This window comes from Condylostylus longicornis, unplaced genomic scaffold (genome assembly GCF_029603195.1).
Source record: "Condylostylus longicornis isolate FDR11 unplaced genomic scaffold, ASM2960319v2 ptg000075l, whole genome shotgun sequence".
NCBI lineage: Eukaryota > Metazoa > Arthropoda > Insecta > Diptera > Dolichopodidae > Condylostylus > Condylostylus longicornis.
In genome coordinates, this window is record NW_026578043.1 from 2,676,452 (window position 1) to 2,698,871 (window position 22,420).

General features: G+C 25.0%; 4 protein-coding genes and 5 non-coding genes across 11 annotated transcripts; 8 read left to right on the forward strand and 1 right to left on the reverse strand.

Moving 5' to 3' along the window:
- Positions 1-3,629: 3,629 nt before the first annotated feature.
- On the forward strand, positions 3,630-4,180 carry LOC129612572 (uncharacterized). Its single transcript, XM_055526241.1, has 2 exons — positions 3,630-3,840; positions 3,927-4,180. The coding sequence occupies exons 1-2, from the start codon at positions 3,630-3,632 to the stop codon at positions 4,178-4,180; spliced, it is 465 nt and encodes a 154-aa protein (XP_055382216.1).
- Positions 4,181-4,832: 652 nt separating this feature from the next.
- On the reverse strand, positions 4,833-5,514 carry LOC129612652 (uncharacterized). The gene is made up of 2 exons (XM_055526357.1): positions 5,225-5,514; positions 4,833-5,159 (listed from the first exon to the last, which is right to left on the reverse strand). The coding sequence occupies exons 1-2, from the start codon at positions 5,445-5,447 to the stop codon at positions 4,906-4,908; spliced, it is 477 nt and encodes a 158-aa protein (XP_055382332.1). The 5' UTR covers positions 5,448-5,514; the 3' UTR covers positions 4,833-4,905.
- A 781-nt stretch (positions 5,515-6,295) lies between these two features.
- LOC129612626 (mitochondrial 2-oxoglutarate/malate carrier protein-like) lies at positions 6,296-7,801 on the forward strand. 3 transcript variants are annotated; one of them, XM_055526323.1, is made up of 3 exons: positions 6,296-6,444; positions 6,786-7,328; positions 7,390-7,583. In XM_055526323.1, exons 1-3 carry the CDS (start codon positions 6,439-6,441, stop codon positions 7,447-7,449), a joined length of 609 nt encoding a protein of 202 aa, XP_055382298.1. In that variant the 5' UTR covers positions 6,296-6,438; the 3' UTR covers positions 7,450-7,583. The 3 variants fall into 3 exon arrangements, with proteins under 3 accessions (XP_055382298.1, XP_055382296.1, XP_055382297.1); XM_055526321.1 differs by having other exon boundaries at positions 6,786-7,801; XM_055526322.1 differs by having other exon boundaries at positions 6,318-6,499; positions 6,786-7,801.
- A 1,135-nt stretch (positions 7,802-8,936) lies between these two features.
- LOC129612621 (dehydrogenase/reductase SDR family member on chromosome X) lies at positions 8,937-22,180 on the forward strand. Its single transcript, XM_055526314.1, has 6 exons — positions 8,937-9,048; positions 18,574-19,233; positions 20,907-21,080; positions 21,179-21,386; positions 21,452-21,650; positions 21,731-22,180. The coding sequence occupies exons 2-6, from the start codon at positions 18,942-18,944 to the stop codon at positions 21,926-21,928; spliced, it is 1,071 nt and encodes a 356-aa protein (XP_055382289.1). The 5' UTR covers positions 8,937-9,048; positions 18,574-18,941; the 3' UTR covers positions 21,929-22,180.
- Trnam-cau (transfer RNA methionine (anticodon CAU)) lies at positions 12,780-12,851 on the forward strand. Its single transcript has one exon. It is a non-coding gene; the product is annotated as a tRNA-Met (tRNA).
- Trnam-cau (transfer RNA methionine (anticodon CAU)) lies at positions 12,972-13,043 on the forward strand. The gene has a single exon. It is a non-coding gene; the product is annotated as a tRNA-Met (tRNA).
- On the forward strand, positions 13,164-13,235 carry Trnam-cau (transfer RNA methionine (anticodon CAU)). The gene has a single exon. It is a non-coding gene; the product is annotated as a tRNA-Met (tRNA).
- Positions 13,356-13,427, forward strand: Trnam-cau (transfer RNA methionine (anticodon CAU)). The gene has a single exon. It is a non-coding gene; the product is annotated as a tRNA-Met (tRNA).
- Trnam-cau (transfer RNA methionine (anticodon CAU)) lies at positions 13,548-13,619 on the forward strand. Its single transcript has one exon. It is a non-coding gene; the product is annotated as a tRNA-Met (tRNA).
- Positions 22,181-22,420: the final 240 nt, after the last annotated feature.

Here is a 22,420-nt window from a genome sequence, read left to right on the forward strand (position 1 = left end):
AAACCTTCAAAACAAGTCAAATTTTCGAAATTAAAAAGAATTTTTTTTTTCAAATAACTTTTAAAAATGTTTAAAATTTTAATTATTTTATGTTTAATTGCTGCTGCCGTATCATCACCAGCCAAAAATGCCAAAGATGATATTAAAGTAAATTTGTTAGTTGTAGAAAATATTGAGGAATTCAAAAAAGCTTATGCCGAACTTGAATTGATTCCATTGAAAGCAGAAGTAACTCCGTTAGGTATTCTTCGTCATTCAGCTGGCAGAAGAGTCGCAGGTAACTTTTAAAACAAACATAAAATTGTGAGTAAAATGTGAATATAAATTAAATCTTCATTTTTTTTTTCTTCACACGATGTTAAGGTGATAGATTAGTTGCAAGAGGTCAAGATGGTCAAAATTGGCCGACTCCACGAGATGTTCAACTTACACTCCGATACCCAACAAGTGGAGTTGGTGCAATAGTCTCTTATATTCAAGTAACTGTTGATCAAAGCTCTAATATTGGAGAAGGTTATATTATTGCAGGAGGAATTGGCCAAAGATTTGTTACATTTGTAATTCAAGCACGTTCTACCTCACATTTCCATTATACAGCTGAAATATATGGTTATTAGAATAGACAAATACTTATTGTTATTTATATTTTAGAATATGTTGTCTTAGTATGTAATGAAAGAAATTTTTTAATTGAAAATTATACTAATAGAAAAATAAAAAAAAATAATTATGCATATTGCAAATAACATGTTTTAATTTAATAACCTACAAAATTTCAATTTTTTTTTGGTTAAGTTACAAAAATCAGAAAGACGTCAGCAAGAATACATTAATTGAAGATAATGATTTAAGTCAAAGCTAAAAAAAAATTCACTTAATTAATAGCGAAGATGTAAGAAAACCGAATAATAAATTCAAATAAATTATTTCAAAAGGATTTTTTTAGAAAAAATCAACATCGAATTCTATGACCATGACATTATTTTCACAGATGGTTTCTCAATGCAACAGAATACTGGTTGTGCATTTAAATATGACGAAATCGAGAACAAATTTCGCTTACCGAAATTTACCGCTATTGAATACTCAGGTACAGTATCAATTGGTAAAAAAGTGCTATGCTCAGATTCACTAAGTGCACTTAAATTAATTTATAAAATGAATCCAATTCATCCCGCGGCCCGACGAATACAAGAAAAAATATACAATTCCAATAAGTACTTCAACTTTGTGTGGAATCCATCACATGGTAATATTAAAGGCAACGAGGATGTTGATAAAATAGCAATAAATTCCGTTCAAGAACCTATGTTACCAAACTACTGCCAAATTTATTTGGATCTAAAAACAATAGTTACTTCTAATATAGTGTCTAAATGAACTGAAAACTGGAGAGAGTCAACTCATGCGGAGAAATTTAAAAAAAATCACAAATAAAATGCTAAACTGGAAAGACCTAAAGTTTCTAAGAAAGGATTCAATAATAATAACTCAACTTAGGCATAGCCATTTACCATTTACCCATTCATATATCTTCACAAAAACAAATAAACTAAATTTTCGTAAATATATTAATGAAAGAAGTCTTTTCAAAATAACCGGCCTTCAAGTTTTATCTGATGATAACTATGACGAATATATAAACATTATTAATTTTTTAAAGAAAATATATTATGCAATTATAACTACATACTGGTTTATACTGGTTATAACTACATTTCTGAGCCTACCTTAATAGTGTTGAGGCCTTTAGTTTTTTTTTTTATGTAAATAAATAAATAAATAGCGAATATGTCCGTACAGTTTAACAATTCTAAATTAAGAATTTAAAAATTTGTTGAAGTTTTGTGGTGGCAATTTTGTGATAATTTAATATTTTTTTAGGTTTGATAAACTAAATTTAATTTGACGTCAATTATTAGATTTAGGATTGTTTCAGTTTTCAGGATTGTAAAGTAGAATATTAAAATTCTTTCAGTTTTTTATGTTACGAGAGAATTATACAAAAATTTACATATGCATAACATTTATGTATAAGTACATATATTTTAATTGTTTATTAAAATATAAACTTATTATTCTTTAGTTTAAATTTGTTATTCGCAATCAATAAATTATAAAATTCCGTAATGATTCAAATTACTTTAAATCAATTTACAGTATTCTGAGATACTAATTATTTTATTTCAAATATTGAATTAGGGTAAAGACTTGAATTAGTTTTAATCAGTGCTTGTTGTGTAACCGTACATACCATTTCTGGTATTAGTTTGGAAAAACTCAAAATTTTTCTTACTACATTTAGACTTCAACAATTATTTGTAGTACAATTCCGAGGCTTTCCGTGCCTACAAAAAATTTAAATTTGTAAATACATTAATTAGATTCCAAAAAAATGTGTAATATAGAGATAAAGCAATTATTTGTATACATATAATATTACCTGATTTCCTCAAAAAGTTAATTGAGTTACTGTATTGTCAGATAGATTGCATACATAAATAAAATTTCAGGAAAATTCACTGTTTTCTTAAAAAAAGTCGTAAACGTTAAATCGACTCGTTATAAAAGTTCAGATCCTGAGACCCAACATATCCAAAAAGTTGATCCAATACCGGGACGGTAATTTATTGAGACATAAATTTGGATAAAAACCGTTCAATCGATTTTGAGATACAAAAGTGCACCGACAGACAGACATAATTTCTTTTAAAATGAGAAATTAACACTCCCGTGACGTAGGATGCAAAAGTACATTCCTGCCGAAAACTTGGCATTCGAAATGAATGCCATCATCTTGTTACCATTTTTAAAATCTACAGATGTGGCCTCTATGCTATGAATATTTAAATTAGGCTTTAGAAAGGATTTTAATTTTACCAATAATGATTATTGTATAGTTGCACGTACTTACAATTCAAATGAATGTGTTTAGAATTTGAAAATACTTGACCCTTTTTCCTTATCAAAAAAAGTAAAACGTGTACTTATGATTACATATAAAATTATTATTATCGCAATATTATACATTAATTTCTGAGTAATTCTCTCCATGCTAATTGTATTATAAATATATACCCTATTAATAAATGTACATTTGTGTGTACATGTTTGATAAATATATTATATTATGGTACTTATCGAAGAATTAAAATTTTATTCAAAATATAGAAAGTTGTATTAACAGAATTAAAGCTAAAAAATGATTCATCATTTTCATTAAACTAATAAAAGATTTTTAGTACATGTTATCTATTAAAATGGGCCTGTTAATTATAAATTATAAATCAAAAAATTGTACATATTTTAAACAGGAAATATTTTAATTGCTATAGATTAGAACTAATCTTTAAAAATCTAAAATTACCATAAATGTAAAATTAATACTTTCTTCTAAAAAAGATAAGATTTTGGCACACAATTTTCCAAATAATTTAGATAAATCTACGTTTCGATTAATTAATTGTTATTTCAAACCAATTGTGAGTGTAAATGAAAAATATCGCTAGACTCATTTGCTATATAAGAAGAAAAATTTAAACATCAAAGCATAGTTCAATTTTAGAAACCTTCAAAACAAGTCGAATTTTCTAAATCAAAAACATTTTTTTTTCAAATAACTTTTAAAAATGTTTAAAATTTTAATTACTTTATGTTTAATTGCTGCTGCCGTATCATCACCAGCCAAAAATGCTAAAGATGATATTAAAGTAAATTTGTTAGTTGTAGAAAATATTGAGGAATTCAAAAAAGCTTATGCCGAACTTGAATTGATTCCATTGAAAGCAGAAGTAACTCCGTTAGGTATTCTTCGTCATTCAGCTGGCAGAAGAGTCGCAGGTAACTTTTAAAACAAACATAAAATTGTGAGTAAAATTTGAATATAAATTAAATCTTCATTTTTTTTTTCTTCACACGATGTTAAGGTGATAGATTAGTTGCAAGAGGTCAAGATGGTCAAAATTGGCCGACTCCACGAGATGTTCAACTTACACTCCGATACCCAACAAGTGGAGTTGGTGCAATAGTCTCTTACATTCAAGTAACTGTTGATCAAAGCTCTAATATTGGAGAAGGTTATATTATTGCAGGAGGAATTGGCCAAAGATTTGTTACATTTGTAATTCAAGCACGTTCTACCTCACATTTCCATTATACAGCTGAAATTTATGGTTATTAGGCAAATAGTTATTTATATTATGAAAATGTTGTTGGCTTAGTTTGTACGTAATTAATTAATAATAAAACAAAAATAAAAAAAAATATTATTTATTTAATTCAAAGGAATATTTTGTTTTTTTACTGTATGAGTTCAATTTTGTGAAAATGCTGTTTTTTTTTTTTTTTTCAAAAGGCGAATTCTTAGCTTTTTATTCTTCCGTTGAAATAATTGAAAAAAAAATTAACTTCATTTAATCGAACCTAATACATATTAGGTTATCTTATCAATCTCATTCTTCCCTAAGCAAATCAGTAACAGATTACATATATCAATTCATATTTACATATATTATTACGTACATAATAATAATAATAATAACACGTCCATTGCTCTATATACATAATGTAATTTAAATATTTAAATCTATTAAAGTAAGACTCTTCCATATTTAAGGACTTGAACAATTAATATTATATTAGCAAATACTGTTAAAAAACTCAAAATTATTTTTGCTTTTTTCAAAATTTTCTCTATCTCAATAAAATGATCAAATATGTGCTCCTTATGATTAGTATTGACACAAATCTGGTCATTCGAACACACCCCTCAAGCTGTATACTTGATACTTTATACTTACCTATTTAAATAAAAATTTGATTTAATATTCACATTATTTTTACATAGTTATTTATTTTTTTTCTATACAAAAACCATATTTGAATCAAAAATTAGCGGTTAGATATTTATACACCATAGAAAGCTGCTGCATAATTAAAATGTGTTGTAGATCTAGCTTGAATAACAAGCGCAATATGCCTTTGTCCTATTCCACCGCTAATAATAAAACCTTCTCCAACATTAGAACTTTGATCAACAAGTACTTCAACATATGAAAGTACGGCACCAGTTCCACTCTTTGGATATTGTAATGATAATTGAACATCTTGTGGTGTTGCCCATGATTGTCCACCGCTTCCACTTGCAACTAGTCTATCTCCTAAAATTCAAAATAAAATTGACTTTATACATGTTATGTATGTACACATGCAAAAAAATTTTTACCTGCAACTCTGCTGCCAGCTGTATGACGAATTACACCAAATGGTGATTCTTGCAATTCATCACTAAAAAGTGGAGTCAATTCAAGTGATGGATGAGTATTTTTGAATTCTTCAATATCTTCAACTACAGTTATATCAACTTTAAGATCATCATTGATCTCTTTAATAATTGGTGAAGTTGCAACAAAAGCAACTAAACATAAAGTAAGCAAAATTTTGTACATTTTTTAAATTAATTTTACCTTTTTAAAAAACACAACTTTTTTCAACGTTTTTAGAAATTGTAATCGAATTCTATCGTGGTGTCGCTTCTTTTTTATAGTTTCCAATTTGCAGTGGTTTACAATTGATATCATTTTGTAAATAGTTTTACTTTTAAATATGAAATTGTTACAAATAGATAGTGATCGTAATCGAAAATTGCATTATCATTCAAGTATCCAACTAGTTATTATTGCAATAATAAAATATAAACATTTTGTAAAATTCTGTGGAAGTATTATAATATTAATAGCACTTATAGTTCCGTTATTTTGTTTTACTTGTTAAAAACCACTTCTCTTCAATATTTAAGTATTTTTCATAAAATAAGTACATTTCATAAAAAAATTTATTTCCACTTACTTAATTCCATTTTTGAAACACTGACACATTATATTTCCATTAATATAAGCTTCTAATTACAATATTAAATATCATTTATTGGAATTTTTCTTAATACAATTGAGATTTCATATTATGTAGGTTCCCAACCCACATATAATTGTAAAAACTCACAAGATATGCATATGTAGATACACGGCTGATAAAATTACAGAACAGAAATGTTATGATATTTTTGTTATGCCAAGCGTAGATTTAATATAGAAAATATTCCTATTTGTTTCAACCAGTTACTAGTAGTTTTGAATTCTTACACAAAATTTCAACTTGAGGATAAATATGATATGGCAATGCTATTTTGATTTATTTCCCATAAATTTTATTTTGCAATAGATGTCGCCCAACAAAATAAATGAATCAGCACGTTTTGTTAACAGCTGATTTTTAATAACATTGTAGCAGTCTTTTGTTTACTTTTTGCCGATTCATATTTATAATTTTTTGATTTCATCTGAAAATATTTTATTGTTTCTTTCCGGCATATATTAATTCTGTTTTCTTTTGGTCGTAAATTGAATTTGTAAACATAACATAATATTGATACGCTTTAGAATGGCGGTAAGTGGAATAAAAGAGCATTATTTCAATGAATACTCAATAAATTATTAAAAAGGTACTACTATATTAGATTTAGAGTGACAATGACCTATATGCGCAATTTAATATCGGTCATTGAACTTAGTTCTAATTTCGAGGCTTTAATATGCCTAAATTTGTGTACAAAAAATTTTATGATGACTACTTTAAAGAAATTTTTTAAAAAGAAGGGACAGAATTCCATATCAATTATCTACATACATACATATATGAAATTATAATTATTGCTATACATATTGCACATACATATTTTCTCATTTTATACATGTAAGATATTGTGAATGCTTTTTTTTTCTTTTTAGAACAAAGAAGACAATAGAATATCAGGCGTGACAAATTGTATTTTAGGAGCGACAGCCGGTTGTGGTGCTACAGTAATTGTTCAACCAGTAGATTTGATTAAAACTCGTATGCAAACTCAAGGCGAAAAGAAGATTTATAAAAGTTCAATAGATTGTTTTCGAAAAGTTATAACAAAAGAAGGTATTTTAGGAATATATACTGGACTTGATGCTGCATTATTACGGCAATTAACATATACCGGTGGAAGATTTGGTACATATAAATATCTTGAAGAAACTTATAAAAATCAGTATGGAACCAAACCGGGTTATGCTTCTAGGTTATTTATGGGAATGATTGCCGGAGCTGTAGGTTCATTTCTTGGTACACCTACTGAAATTATTTTAATACGAATGACGGCGGATGGCCGATTACCGATAGAAGAACAAAGAAATTACAGAAATGTTTTTCATGCTTTTAAAAGAATTATACAAGAGGAAGGTGCTCTTACATTATTTAGAGGAGCAGCACCTACAATCAATCGTGGAATTATAGTTAATATGGTACAATTAGGAACCTATTATCAAACCAAAGAGTTTTTAACAGAAAACCTGAATATTCCAGAAAGTAGATTTTTACACTTTTGTTGTGGATTATTATGTGGATTTTTATCAGCTTTTGTAACAGCTCCAATGGACTTTGCAAAAACACGTATACAGGATATGGCAACAGTAACAGATAAACCGTTATATAAAGGAACAGTGGATGTAATTTATAAAGTTACGCGCCGTGAAGGTTTTTTAACAGTATATACTGGTTTTATGCCTTATTTTCTCCGTATAGGACCGAGGAATGTTTTCACATTTATGTTTTTAGAAGAACTGACGAATCTTTATTTAAATTATTTAAAGTAATATTTATTTAAATTATGTATTAAAAAAAATCGTAGTCATTTTTTAATGTTATTAAAATTATATATGAATATTATTTATTTTATACAAATGAAAATTAGATTGAAATTTTATAAATATTTAACCTGTTTTTGTTTTCTTTTTCCAATGTATGTACTTGCTCATTTTAAAGTTAATATAGGTTTTCATCCAGAAATATAACGGTAGACCTCGCTTAAAATGATAAAAATGTATAGTTTTGTTTGAGGTTTTATTCACAATTACAATATTTTGGTGAAATAAATTTTATAGATATTGTGAACTACTTTATCATAGAAATGTGTCAAAGCATAATCATATTATCATATAAGGAGAATATCATATTTTCCTCCTCAATTAATATGTTGGATACCGGATTCTTGTTACATTAACAACGTTTTAGATGATTTTTTATTTCATTAATTAATGAAAGTTATTTTAAGAAATAACAAAACAATTCAATTCAGCCGTCGTCAATTTTACACTTCATCATAACATGTTATCTTAAATAATAGTACACAAGAAGTTTTGTATTTTTGACGTAACCCTGATTAAAGGCGTTTAATTTTATTTTAGTTTTATCAAAACAAGAGTCTTATAGAACATTTTTATGTTATAAAAAACTACATAATTTTATAAAACTATATAATATTTTTTATGTTATATACAAACATATTATACATAATTTTGTTGATTGTGAATTATTTTAGGTCTTGTAATTGTGAATACGATAAAATTAAATTTTTTTGCTTTGTGAATGGGGTAATTCCCCTCTTGAAGATGAAATATTTGAAAAAATCAAGTTTTAAATTTTGCCACTAGATATCTCTTTAAATCTCATATTTATGACATTTTGAAAGAGAAAACAAAATGGAAATGACATTTAATTCCACATGATTTTGTTTACATTACGTATGAACTTGGATATGAAACAATAAAAAACCTGTTTTTAGCATAAAATTTTTACATATTAAGATGAAATTATTAATTTGTATTGGAAAACGGGCTACTAAATTCATTCAATCTTTTTGTTTTATTTTTTTATTAAATTTTGTTATATAAACTTTAAGTTGTTTTGTTTACTTTTATACATATAAATAAAAAGCTCTAATACGAAAATATTTCACTTTTCTCTGGTAATCATTTTGTACTACAAAAATAAATTTTAGGTGGGAAAATATCTAAAATTTTTTTTATCATTTTGTTTAATATGAATGAAGTTGAAATATTAGTGTTAATTTACTTGTACCAGTTGAAAGTTTAAAAATTAATTTTTCGGAAATTTTTAGATATTTTAAAAAAAAAAAATTAAGTGAAAATTATTTTTGGAATCCAAAATAATTAAAAGAATTTAGTGAGTACATTTTAGTGCTATAAAGTTTAATATATGTATGTACATATATGTAGGAAGTAAATACTTATATACGTATTTATGTAATGGCATAGATTAATTTCATCAATCAAAATGCAATATAAGTATTTTCGTTTATCTGAAAATATGATTTGTAAATCACATCTGTCTTAAACAAAAACACAAAACATGGAACTTCTAATTGTACATTTGTCTAAGGATCATTAAAGTCCAGCATTTTATATATACATATGTACATTTGGCCTGAAATGTACAAACTTAAAATACAAAATACTGTCGAGATTTTCTAGTGTCCATCCATTCGCTTATCAAAATTCGCAACTTCTTAGATTTCTTTAAAGTACCTAGTAAATAAATACATCTACGTTATGGTACGTTACCTCTAATATCTAATAAGTACATGGTTACGATGTACTTATTAGATCTTAGATCTTCTATAGATCGATCCTCCTATGTACATATTCAAAAGTTCCTACGAACTAAAGTATTCAATATTGAACTGTACCATTAAATCTAGTTGCAATTCGAGTTTTAATTATTCATTTCGACTCTTAATTAATTAAATCAATTGTAATTACAATTGACTCTTAAATTCAAATTTAAGAGTCATTACTAAATTATTTTCTAGATAATTAATCCTATGCATTATGTATCTGTGTAAATGTACATATAAGTATGTAACGTATGTTATTATAATACTTAATAGACATCTTTTATAGGAATTGTAAAAATTACTAACAAGCTATTGTTGTTGAGTGAATTTTTTAAATTCCCACAAAAAGTTAAAAAAGACAACGTATTTAAGATATTTTAGATCTTGAGGTTATTTAAGTAAGTATGTACCTATCTACTACATGTGTACTTGTATTACTTTATTTGTACTTACCTTACTTACTTCACCACAAAATTAGTTTTTCATTTTTAATTCACCACTTCTATCTTAATAAATTAATTTAAATAAATGTTTTGGGTTGGGTGTTTCTTACGCAAGTTTGAAGACGAGCGTTCCTTATGAAACTTTTTTTTCAAAATGAGATACCAAAATAGAAGTAATTTTATTTTAACCGGTTAAGATTTTAGAATTATAATATTGTTTAGCATACATCCAAAATAAGTATTTGTTTCGGTTTCACGCATGAAACCACTTTCAAAAAATAAAATATAATTTTCTTATAGTTTATAATTGTCATTGTACCTAGTCACTGATTTAAGGTATCGTTATTAATTTAATATTTTTGTCAAGTTTTTATTTACCAAATAAAGTTTATTTGAAAATTGTATTTTACATACTTATTTAATTATAAGTGTGCAATCACCTTATTTGAATTAAGAATAAAGGAAATGAATTTTATTTGGAAGTTATTTGTAAGTGTTTGATGTAGTATAAAAAGAAATACTGACAGACAAATGAAAAATTCTATAAAAAGATTATTTGTATAGAAAGAATTTCTGTTATGAAGGACTGTCTGATTGCAATATTTGAAATTCTTATGGGTATAAATTAAATATGCGTACAATCATATATTAATAATATGAAGACGTAGTACAGAAGTTGCTTTATTGGATGAATACCAACCTACTTAATATAAAAAAAATATAATTTTAATAATTTCTCTTGTATTTCTAGATCGTTTATAAAAACTAATCAATATCGTGAGAATTTAAAGAGGTTGATCACTTAAAATCACTGAAATATAGAATGAATTACAATCTGTAAAGTAAGAGTTTTGCATTGAATTAACTTGACAAATTGCTGAAGCCAATTAAAATATGATCTTTGAATACAGCTAATGTTTAATATGAATTAACAATAGCGATTGATTTCCAATTTTAATTCAATTAAATATGAAGATACTTTTATTAAATTTAAACTTTTATTTTTTAGGACATTGAACTTGCCTATAATCAGTGAAATTTCTACAATCAATAAAAATTTAAAATTCAAAACTCTATGTTATTTAACCTATGTACATGTATTCCTACATATTAATTTTCATATTGTTTTTTTTTTAATATTTTCCAAATATAAATGCTAATTTTTATTAATGATTGTAGTAAAACGCCTACATTCATGCTGTAAATCAGTAAATACTGAATTGAAACTTAGGAAAATTTTTGTTTAAATTTTGTAAACTTATACTTATATGTACATAAAGCGAAATATTTTATCTTTTTATATAAAAAATCGCTACTCAATAATATATTTTTAAGAAAATTGTTATTTAATTTTTGTATCTTACGCCTACTTTAAATATTAACTTACAAAATTTATAATCAATAGTGAATATCTATATATTCCTATACTAACTCAATTAATAAATCCAAAAATCCGAAATTTGAACAATAATATTACCTAATATAGCGTCTATACAATATCAATATTAATATGAAATTAAGTAAAAGCTAAAAGACGGTGGTCAGTTCTAATATTATTGGAGAAATTTCCATTTTTATTTCTTACATATGTATAAAATTCCCAAATTGATGCATTCAATATCTGGTAACTCTAAAAATAAACACAATTTTATTATTCAGTACATTGTTACTTTTTATTTATTATTTATTTTTGTGATAGGTTTTTAAATTTTTTGTCAATTGCTATTTTGCCTTGTATAAATCATAATAATATTCTTACTTAATTAATATGCTTGAGTTAAACTTCCTTTTCTTAAATGAGTAAAGTTGTTAGAAAACACTCTTGCCGACCTCAGTTTAAGTTATAAAAGTTTCTAGGTTTTAGTTTATTGAATTTTTATCTAATATTTTCTATTGTTGCTGGATTTTGTATACAAATATTAATTCTTATGTCTAGAAATTATTATATAACACAAGATACCAACATAAATTATAGTTGTATAATCAAAAATTTATATTTAGAGATGTTTTAAACCTTGTCCACACTCTCATAATTTTTGAAATTTTAATTTTATTTTTAATTTTCACATTTTGATTTAGAGTTCTCTATTGAATATAATTATTGTTGAACTATCTATCATATTAGATAATTTCTATTTAAAACATTCCTAACAAATTGGAGGCTTTCTAACAGACTGTATACACTAGGCTGATTTTTCGAAAGGGAATATTATCTCATTGGGCATAAGGGAATAGAATCTCATTGTTTAGAGTTTAACAATAACTAAAAATTTTAATAAAAACTGTGTGCACTTTTTACCAGTAAAATATTTTATATAACATTAATTTTAACATTAAAAAAAAAAATAATTTTTAAAATTTAATTTCAATAAAAAATTTAGCAGAGCGTGGTTTTGATCCACGGACCTCTGGGTTATGGGCCCAGCACGCTTCCACTGCGCCACTCTGCTCTTTCTTCTTCAACCATATTTTATCCATACAAAAATATTAATCAAAGCAAAATACATAGTACATGTATTCAAATAAAAAATGCTTATTAGTCATAAAATTTGACTCGCTTAATTATTTTTGCCTTTACACGAAAAGATATTAAAAGAAAAGCTTTTTTATTTAAGTTTTTAAATAAATCTTTTGAAGTTTTCAACAAAAAAATATTCAAAAGACGTTTTCGGAATACTAATTTCAAAATTACTTGAAAAAAAAACCAATAATAATAGTTAAAATTTTCATACGTGTATTTTAAAATATTATGTTTGAAAATTTGAATTGCAACTCATGTTTACAAAAAAAAATTTATTTAAAATTAAAAATATAATTTTAACACTCTTATTTTGTAAAGCAGAGTGGCGCAGTGGAAGCGTGCTGGGCCCATAACCCAGAGGTCCGTGGATCGAAACCACGCTCTGCTATGTAAAGTTTTTTTTTTAAGTAAAGATTTGTAAAAATTTCAACAAATTGCGAAATCACTTTTAAAGTAAAAATTTGGCAGTGTTAGAAAACAATAAGAAAAAATCGTTATTAAAACAAGAAGCAGAGTGGCGCAGTGGAAGCGTGCTGGGCCCATAACCCAGAGGTCCGTGGATCGAAACCACGCTCTGCTATGTAAAGTTTTTTTTTTAAGTAAAGATTTGTAAAAATTTCAACAAATTGCGAAATAATTTTTGAAGTAAAAATTTGGCAGTGTTAGAAAACAATAAGAAAAAATCGTTATTAAATCAAGAAGCAGAGTGGCGCAGTGGAAGCGTGCTGGGCCCATAACCCAGAGGTCCGTGGATCGAAACCACGCTCTGCTATGTAAAGTTTTTTTTTTAAGTAAAGATTTGTAAAAATTTCAACAAATTGCGAAATCACTTTTAAAGTAAAAATTTGGCAGTGTAAGAAAACAATAAGATAAATTCGGTATTACATCTCAAAGCAGAGTGGCGCAGTGGAAGCGTGCTGGGCCCATAACCCAGAGGTCCGTGGATCGAAACCACGCTCTGCTATGTAAAGTTTTTTTTTTAAGTAAAGATTTATAAAAATTTTAACGAACTGCAAAATAACTTTTTAAGTAAAAATTTGGGAGTGTAAGAAAACAATAAAAAAAAATCGTTATTAAATCACGAAGCAGAGTGGCGCAGTGGAAGCGTGCTGGGCCCATAACCCAGAGGTCCGTGGATCGAAACCACGCTCTGCTACATATGTAGGTTTTATTTTTATTTAACGTGAAATTGTTTTAAATTGATTTCTTCCACTTTTTTCGCTAATTTTCTGCTGAATTATAATTCTTAATTGGAATAATAATTTTTTTTATTTCATTTAAGTATATTAGTTTACATTTGGAAAAAGTATGTTTTTACCTAACCCACTGGTGTTTTTTTTCTAAGACACCCTCTATGTGAGTAAAAATTGTTAATTAAGGAGTGTATTGCTCTAAAGATTAAATTTTAAAAATTTATTATTTTTTGTACATTCACCAAGTTATATACCAAGTAATTATTCTAGATCATTATTTTTCACTTGTTTATTATGCAGAAAATGAAAAATTTATAAATAAATAATATGTGAGATTATTTTAATTTAATCTTCAGTATTGTTTGCTCTAAGCTTGCAAAAGATACAAAATTATTCAAATTTCATTTTTTATATCTTAAATATTGACTTAAAAATGTCTGAACTTAAAAGTATCACGACCATTTAAAACTATATTTTATATAGAGTGTATGTGTTTCTAATTTTTTTCTTTTTCGAAATTAATTATTTTTTTAAAATCATTTATATTCGAAACAGTAATAAACGACATTAAAAAAATTAATTATAAGTAAATTGAAAAGGAGATGAATAATATCATCATCTAAGGCCCGGCATGCTACATTACGCATAAAGTATAAGGCAAAAGAAATAAAAAAATAACCGGTTAAGAGCATGAATTAAACATAGAAGAATTTTAACCTTGACCTAAACATTTATATTACTTATTTCTTTACCAATTTTTTTTTTACCTATACTTTTAATTTTTGTTTTATTTTAATAGATTTTTAAAATTTTATATTATAGATTAAAATGTAATCAGTAATCACCTATATGTATTTTCTTTACTGAACCAGTTTGTGTAACAAAAATTTTTTTTTCATTAAATTTGAAATGATTTGTGTAACATTGTAGTTCCATTAAAGAATAAGAAACGTAACATGCTTGCTTTAAACTTGTTATTAAATAAAAAATAGGGTATAATTTAAATAATTGAAATTTTAAGGTAATTAGTGAAAAAAAACAAGCTGTACAACATTATGTCATGCATTCGGTTCTGTCCGCATTTTGTTATACATACATTGTTATATAATATAAATATATTTTAAATGGAATTGAAATTGAAAATTATAGCATTTATGGAAATACAAAATTAATCTACAATCTGCAATTGAAATTTTATGGCTGAATAAGTCAAATTGACATTAGATTTGCTTTTATGTAGATTCAACAGATTTAGACTTAAATTTATGTATTTTATAATAGTGATATTTTTGGTGATACAAATTTTCTACCACAAATATCTTTTTTATCTAATAAAGTAGATAATATGCATTTAAATGTTTGCACGTACAGTGTTGTGTATTTCAAATGTTGATTAATCCTGATTTTAAAATTCTAATTGCAATATGTGATATTAATAAACATTTTAGATCAGATTTGTAAAATTGCATGAATTTTGTAATCTCTGAAGTCATGGAATTAAAATGTCATTATTTTAGATGACGTTTTATTTTCATGACTTCATAGGATAGACGTTGTGAGTTACGAGTATGATCATAGTTTTGTTTTGTATAGTTAAATTAAATATTTTAAACAATATACAATTGAAATATTATGTACGTATGTATACATGTGCATATAATACGAATAACAAATTACATAATAACCATAATTGTTATTCACAATATTCATTCTACAATATTGTGTTACATACATATATACATATATATCTACATACGTACAATTATGACGCATTATGATATTCAATGACGAGAATAGAAGGAGACTGGTTTGGAAAATTATGATGTAAAAAATAATAAAATTTTTTAATTACATCCTTTTTTATATCCAAATAATTTAGAAATAAAAAGTTAAATCTTAGAAACTTAAAGAAGATTAAAATTAGGAGCTTTTGGGCCTTTGGTTTTAAATAATATATTGTTAATAAATACAAAAATCTATTGTGTTACCATTATACTTGTGTTAGTTCACTGTTAGAAACAAATTCACATTACTATCAAAGCTGCAATTCTCATTACGATTTCCATAACTTTGTAACTGTAGCAGAAAATGTATGAATACATATGGATCCATAAATTTCGTATTTATGAATTGCCCAAAAGTGAATCTGAAATTTCTACTTACATTTCATTCAAACCGGTTTTTCTAGATAATCGTATTCAATTCCTATAACACAAACTTTTCATATAATATCAGGGAAAGAAAGATTAGAAAAAGTCGAATTTTTTTTTTTTTGTAATTCACTTTCCAAATTCATCATAGCATTTTCGAATAATTTTTTCGTCATTTGTTTTATAAAGACTAAAATAAAAAATATTATTAATTTTCAAATTTCAATTTGAACATAGTATGGTATTTCGTATTTGTCTATAGAAATAACGTTAATGAAGCTTAGATTTTGTCAATAGAAATAACGTTATGGACGCTTAAATTTTTTATTTTTCTTATTTGGAAAAAAAATTTGCTAGATTTCTTTAGATTTTTGGAGTATTCATCATTAATTGTCTTGGACATGGGTCCCTAAGTGTTCGGGAACTGTTATCCCTTAGGGATATCTCCGGCTTTGTGGTTGGGCAGGGGATATTATAGGCGGGAGCGTGGGGAGGCTACAATAAGTCAAGAATGGCTGCGGTGGCTTGGGAGTTACTCCTCTGCCACTCGGTTCTCTTAAAATCTACAATCTACAATTCATCATTTTTAATAAAAATATAAACAAGTGCTATAATTTTAAGCTATGGTTGTGCTGTTTTACTGTAAATTATTAATTTAAAAATAAAGAAATAATATAAATTCATTAAATAATTTTCTTATAACAGATCTTATACCTATTGATATCACCAATGCATGAAATAATATGTAACATACATAAAGTTCAATACAAAATTCAATTTTAATTTAATACTATAAAAAATTAAATTCAATATTATAAAATTTAGTGTTAAACTACTTTAATAATTAATAATCACTAATTATTGTTTACTCGTAATAATCACACAGAGTAGTTTACTCGTATGTATAGTGAACTTGATATAATAAATTTTCATATACGAGTATTAAACTTATATGCATAGGTACAAACTAAATTTGTATTAACTTAATAAAATTAGTTTTGAGAAAAATGCGAGAAAATATTTTTATAAATAAATTTTAAAATAAATTTTAAATATGAATATGTAAATTCTCTATAATACAGTTAATGGGCAAATATTCAAATTTTTCGCAATGTTCTTCGGAATCTATGGAATTGCATTTTTTTAGTTAATACATTTTATTGCATGGTTGCGATACAAATATAAGTGATATTATAAGCACAACAGTGTTGTTAAATTACGTGTTGTTAGATTAAGTTAAAATTATATGCTCTTTCGAAAAAAAAATTTATATAGTATAAAATTAAAATACAACGGTCAAGGCTGAAATTGTGCCGAATTAAAATGTATGCCTAATTTGTTTTATTTTTATTTTAATAATTGATTATCAATTTTTTAAAATTTATTTAATTATTCATATTTTGATTTTGTTTTGGTATTAGTTGGGAAATTTTAATAAATATACAAATATGTACATACATATGTATGTATATATGCTTATACCCAATATTTGATTGAACTCATATAATATAAGAGTAAATATTTATTAAATTACCGTTATTAAAAGCCGCCTTTTGAAATGTGTGTGTGTGTGTTTTTTTATAATGCAATTATGTGTTACATACATGTTGTAAATACATGTATGCAATACATGTCTTACGTATGCTCACATATTGATATTCACAGCAAAAAAAAATTTTTTTTTAAATACACAATTTGATTTTTTATTTAATATTTTAATTTCTTTTTTTTTTTTTTTAAATTTATTTCAACAAAAAACTATATTTGAAAAAGTTATGCATAAAAGCTTGTTTCCTCCACTTTGGATTTAAGATGAACCTTTGTTTTTGAAAGTTTTACTTTAAATTTTTTTAATTCAAACTACACATTGGGTATTTTATAGACAAGTAAGTTATCCGTCACTTGTCAAAAAAAGTGAGTTTGAAAGCGTCTGAAAATGGTATCAGCATGTTAGTCTGTTAGGTTTTTTTGTTGAATTTCCACTGTTTGTTATCATTTTGTAAATAGAATTAAGAACTGTAAGGATAGCTCTAAAATTTTAAAAACACTCTAACACAATTAATAGTGATTTATTCTTGTTCAAGACCATCTTGTATTTGCCAAACTTATTAAAATTATTTATTAAATTTGTCTATGTAAAATTTTCAAATAAATATATTAAGCTTATTAGACATAATGAAGGTGTTGCTCTTTAACTTAATGGAAATTTCTTTATGCAACTGCAGAACAGATGGATGACGTAATCAAAGGAATGAGTTAAAGTGTTACTCTTTGTTATTTTTGACTTATATGAGCAATACATATTTTTCACTTTGACTGTTGCGTCATTTTGTACAGAAGCGATTCAAGATGCATATATTTATTTTTCTAATAAGAAACTGTATTGCAAGTATACATACACGGTTTGTAATTCAGTATACGCTAATAATTACTAAGATTCCTCAAATTAATTTAGCTAATATAATTTAAGAAATTTAATAAAAAAAAATTTAAAATTTAAAAGTTCGCAATTTTGAAAAAAGTTTACGAGTATTTAGTGGGTACAGATTGGTGTAGCTTTTGTCAAAATTTCAATTTTAATATTCTACATAATAATATGGCAATAAGCACAATCATCTTGCCTAGTTTTTAATTTATATTTATATATATATATATTATATACGTTCATATTACATATAGACACATATAGGTGTTTTATAACTTTTACCAAAAAATAAAAAAAAAAAAAAAAAATGTTTTTTTAATTTATTTATTTTTTTATTTACAGGTATTCGTTTTTTCCAAATTTTTTCTATCTGTCTCTCTCTCTATTGTTTTTTTTGGTTGTTCACATAAAAAATACCTAATGGAAACTATTACAAATTAATATACAAATCGAATAAAAACTGACGAAAAAAAAAAAATAAAATCAAAACAAAAGAGAGAAGAAATCAGTAGAAAGTTAGTGATCAGATTGATCAGTTCAAATTCGGATAAGTTGGAGTTGACGAATAAAATCAGAAGAAAAAATTGAAGAAAATCATCAATAAAAAAAAAAAAATTAAAAAAATTTGGTTTAATTAAAATAGTTTATAATATTAGAGGAAATCTAAAAGAGAAAGGAATTTCAAGGAATACAACAACAAAAAAAAAAAAATGGGATTATTAACTTTTCTATTATACACACTATTAATACTTATGATATTAGGATTCTATTTCTTTAGATCATCTAAAGAATTTCCAAAAACATGGTATGAATGGAAAACAGAATTTCGATTTCAATATATGGGTATCTTAGGACTTATTCAAGATATTTCATTAAATAAAAAAAATAATGTTGCAATATTACAACAAACTGATCGTATTGCAATTGTAACTGGCGGTAATCGTGGCATTGGACTTCGAATTATTGAAAAACTTTTAGAATGTGAAATGACTGTTATAATGGGTAAGTTCAACTTGCATACTTATATATAATATATAATTTGTTATATGATTCTATAAAATTATACAATTATTTTACCGCAATATAAATTCACATAGTATGTTACATCAATTGTTTATTTTAAATTATAAAAATATTTATTTCATACTTAAGTGTTAAATTTTATTAAGTAATTATATTTAACAAAAAAAAATTTCTTATTTTTCTGAAAAATAACACGATGCAATACTGTTATACATATAGTAGGTTATTTGTATAGAATTTGTTTTTTTTTTGTAAGAACGTTCGTAAAATTATTAGAATTTTTAATACTGAAATAACTTTGATTTTGTAAATAAGAATGAATAATTTATTATTACAATAGAAATGCATTAGAACTATATATGAGTACGTGAGTATATAATATTTATTATATACATATATATGCAATAAATATACGAAATATTCTCATCATAGGGCATTGTAATTATGGATACAAGGTTATAAGTAAACAATTTGTATACGTCAATTAAAAAAAAAAAAAAAATCATTGAATTTTATAGTAAACATAAAGATTTTCAAAATATTAACAATGCAGTTGAGTTTGCTTAAAATTAACATATTTTATTCAAATTAAATTTAAATTGGTTTTCTTTTTTTATTTTAGAGAATCTCAAACTTATATTTGAAATTCTCTATCTTATTCTTGTTATTCTTGTTATTATGTTCTTATTTAATTGTATATTTCTAAACAGGTTTAGAGTGTTTGAAAGAATAGGTTAATGAGTTAATCTTAAACTGGGTTAAAGCGGTTTTGTAGTAGTAATAAAATTCTATGATAGAAAGATAGTTGTATACTAGAATTCTGTATAAAATTTTCTATACCAAATACTATAAATAATTGGCCTTTCTGTTCCACAGCTAAATGGATTTTTTTTTTTTATAGAAATTATTGATCGAAAATTATCCAAATATTAAAGCGAAAAATCAAGATAGTTTTTGAAGCCAATTATTGGGTTTATGGCCTTATTACATTTAGAGACATGTATCCCACTTTAATTTTTGCAAGATGGTTTTTGCAAGATTGATTTAGTTACTGTAACATTTTTTGCTTAATTTATTTTTAACTGAAAAATAAATAAAATAATTAGTTGAGGCAAATGTTTTGCATACAAATATTTACATACACAAAGTTGCTAATTAGCTCTTCTTTGGCCCCTTTTTGAATACTGCTTACTATAAAATATGAATTTCCTATTTGAATTTTATGTTCTTCTAATGCCGCTGCTTTCCCATATTTTAAAATTTCCTGAAATTTAAATTAATTTAGTATTATCATAAATTTAGTTTTAATTTATAAGATTTTTTTTTTTGATTATTTGAACCTATAATAATTATTATTTGTTGAGCAATGGAATTAATTCATACCCTAATAAAACAAACTAAGGAGACGAAAGAAAGAAAATTATTCGCAATTAGCAGTTTATTGTAATGATGTTATTGTAAACATTTAGATCCTGATGCAGGAATGATAAAAAATTTAAAAATATTAAGTCGACTTCCTTTCATTGATTTTATATTTAAAATAGGGTCTATAATTATTTCACACTCAAATCTTTAAATTTTAAATTACTTTAATTTAAGCTTTAAATGATTGAAAATTAATTAATTTATTTTTATATTTTTTCAAAATGTAGCTTGCCGTGATCCAGAAGGAGGTAGAAAAAATATATTGGAAGCTGTTGATTTTTCCACAATTCGTGGTAAATTAATTTGTGAGAAACTTGATGTTGCCAGTTTAAGTTCTGTTAAAGAATTTGCAAAGAAAATTCAAGATAATTATGAAAAAATTGATTTGTTAATTAATAATGGTAAGAAAATTCAAAATGCCTGATCTTTAATATACTCTAATATACCTACTAGCTTGATTTGAAATTATTAATTTAATATTTTTATTGAATGTTTTTAGCTGGAATAATGTGTGCTCCATACAAATTAACTGAAGATGGTTATGAATCACATTTTGCTGTAAATTTCTTAGGTCATTTTCTTTTAACACATTTATTATTGCCAAAATTAAAAGCAGCTGGTAAAAAAGGATTAAATGCTCGTATTGTTAATGTTTCATCAATTGTTAATATGGTTGGGAAAATTAATTATGATGATATAAATTTAACGTAAGTTGAGAACTTGTATGAAAAGCAAAAATTTTTACATATTCTAAATTTTTATATATTTGTAGAAAAAAATATTATCCCCCAACCGCTTATAATCAAAGTAAATTAGCTCAAGTATTGACAACAAAATATATAAATCATCTAATGGAAAAAGAAGAAGCGCCTGTTCAAGTACATGCTGTTCATCCAGGACTTGTTGATACTGATTTGTTTAAATATACAAGTACAACATCAGTTCCAACATTTAAAAAATTACTTTTTAAGGTAATTTACAAAAACTTTTAAATAAGAATTAACAATTTATAATCATATTTTATTGTTCTAATAATATTGCATTTTTGTAGACTCCCGAGGAGGGATCAAGAACTGTAGTATATGCAGCAATTGGACGTAAATTAGAAGGAAAAGGTGGTACATATTTAACAAATTGTGTACATGCTAGATGTCATCCTGATGCTAAGAAACCAGAAAAATGTGAAAAATTTTTTAAATTTAGCTGCGATTTACTCGGTATTAAAGAATTTGGCAATGGTGTTGTGTAACATTTGATATTTTAGTTTAATAATCCAATCAATTGAAGATTTTTTTTTACATGCTATCATCATTTTTTAAAGGGGTATTAAAAAAAAAACATCACATTTTATAATTTTTTTTTTTCTTTTTGAAAATTTTATACATTTTTGTATTTATTAAGTTTAGAAGTTGTTTAAAAAATACTTTGTATTTTTGTAGAAAAAACTTTTCCCATATTACTTTTAGATCATTATACAACAAGGCAAATGTAAATTTAATATTAAAAAAATTATGTTAATTATACGTGTAGTTTCTTTTTACTAGTAAAAATTAAATGATTTTTTTTTAAAATTTGTTATTATTTATATACGTTTATTTGTAACTGTTCAGGCCCTTAATTTCAATGACTAAAATTATTATTTTAATAATTTTTTTGGGCTAAGTAAATATTTTCAACTTATTGATTCGTAGTTTACCGATGTTAATTAAATATTTTCATATGAAACAATTTGTAAAAATTC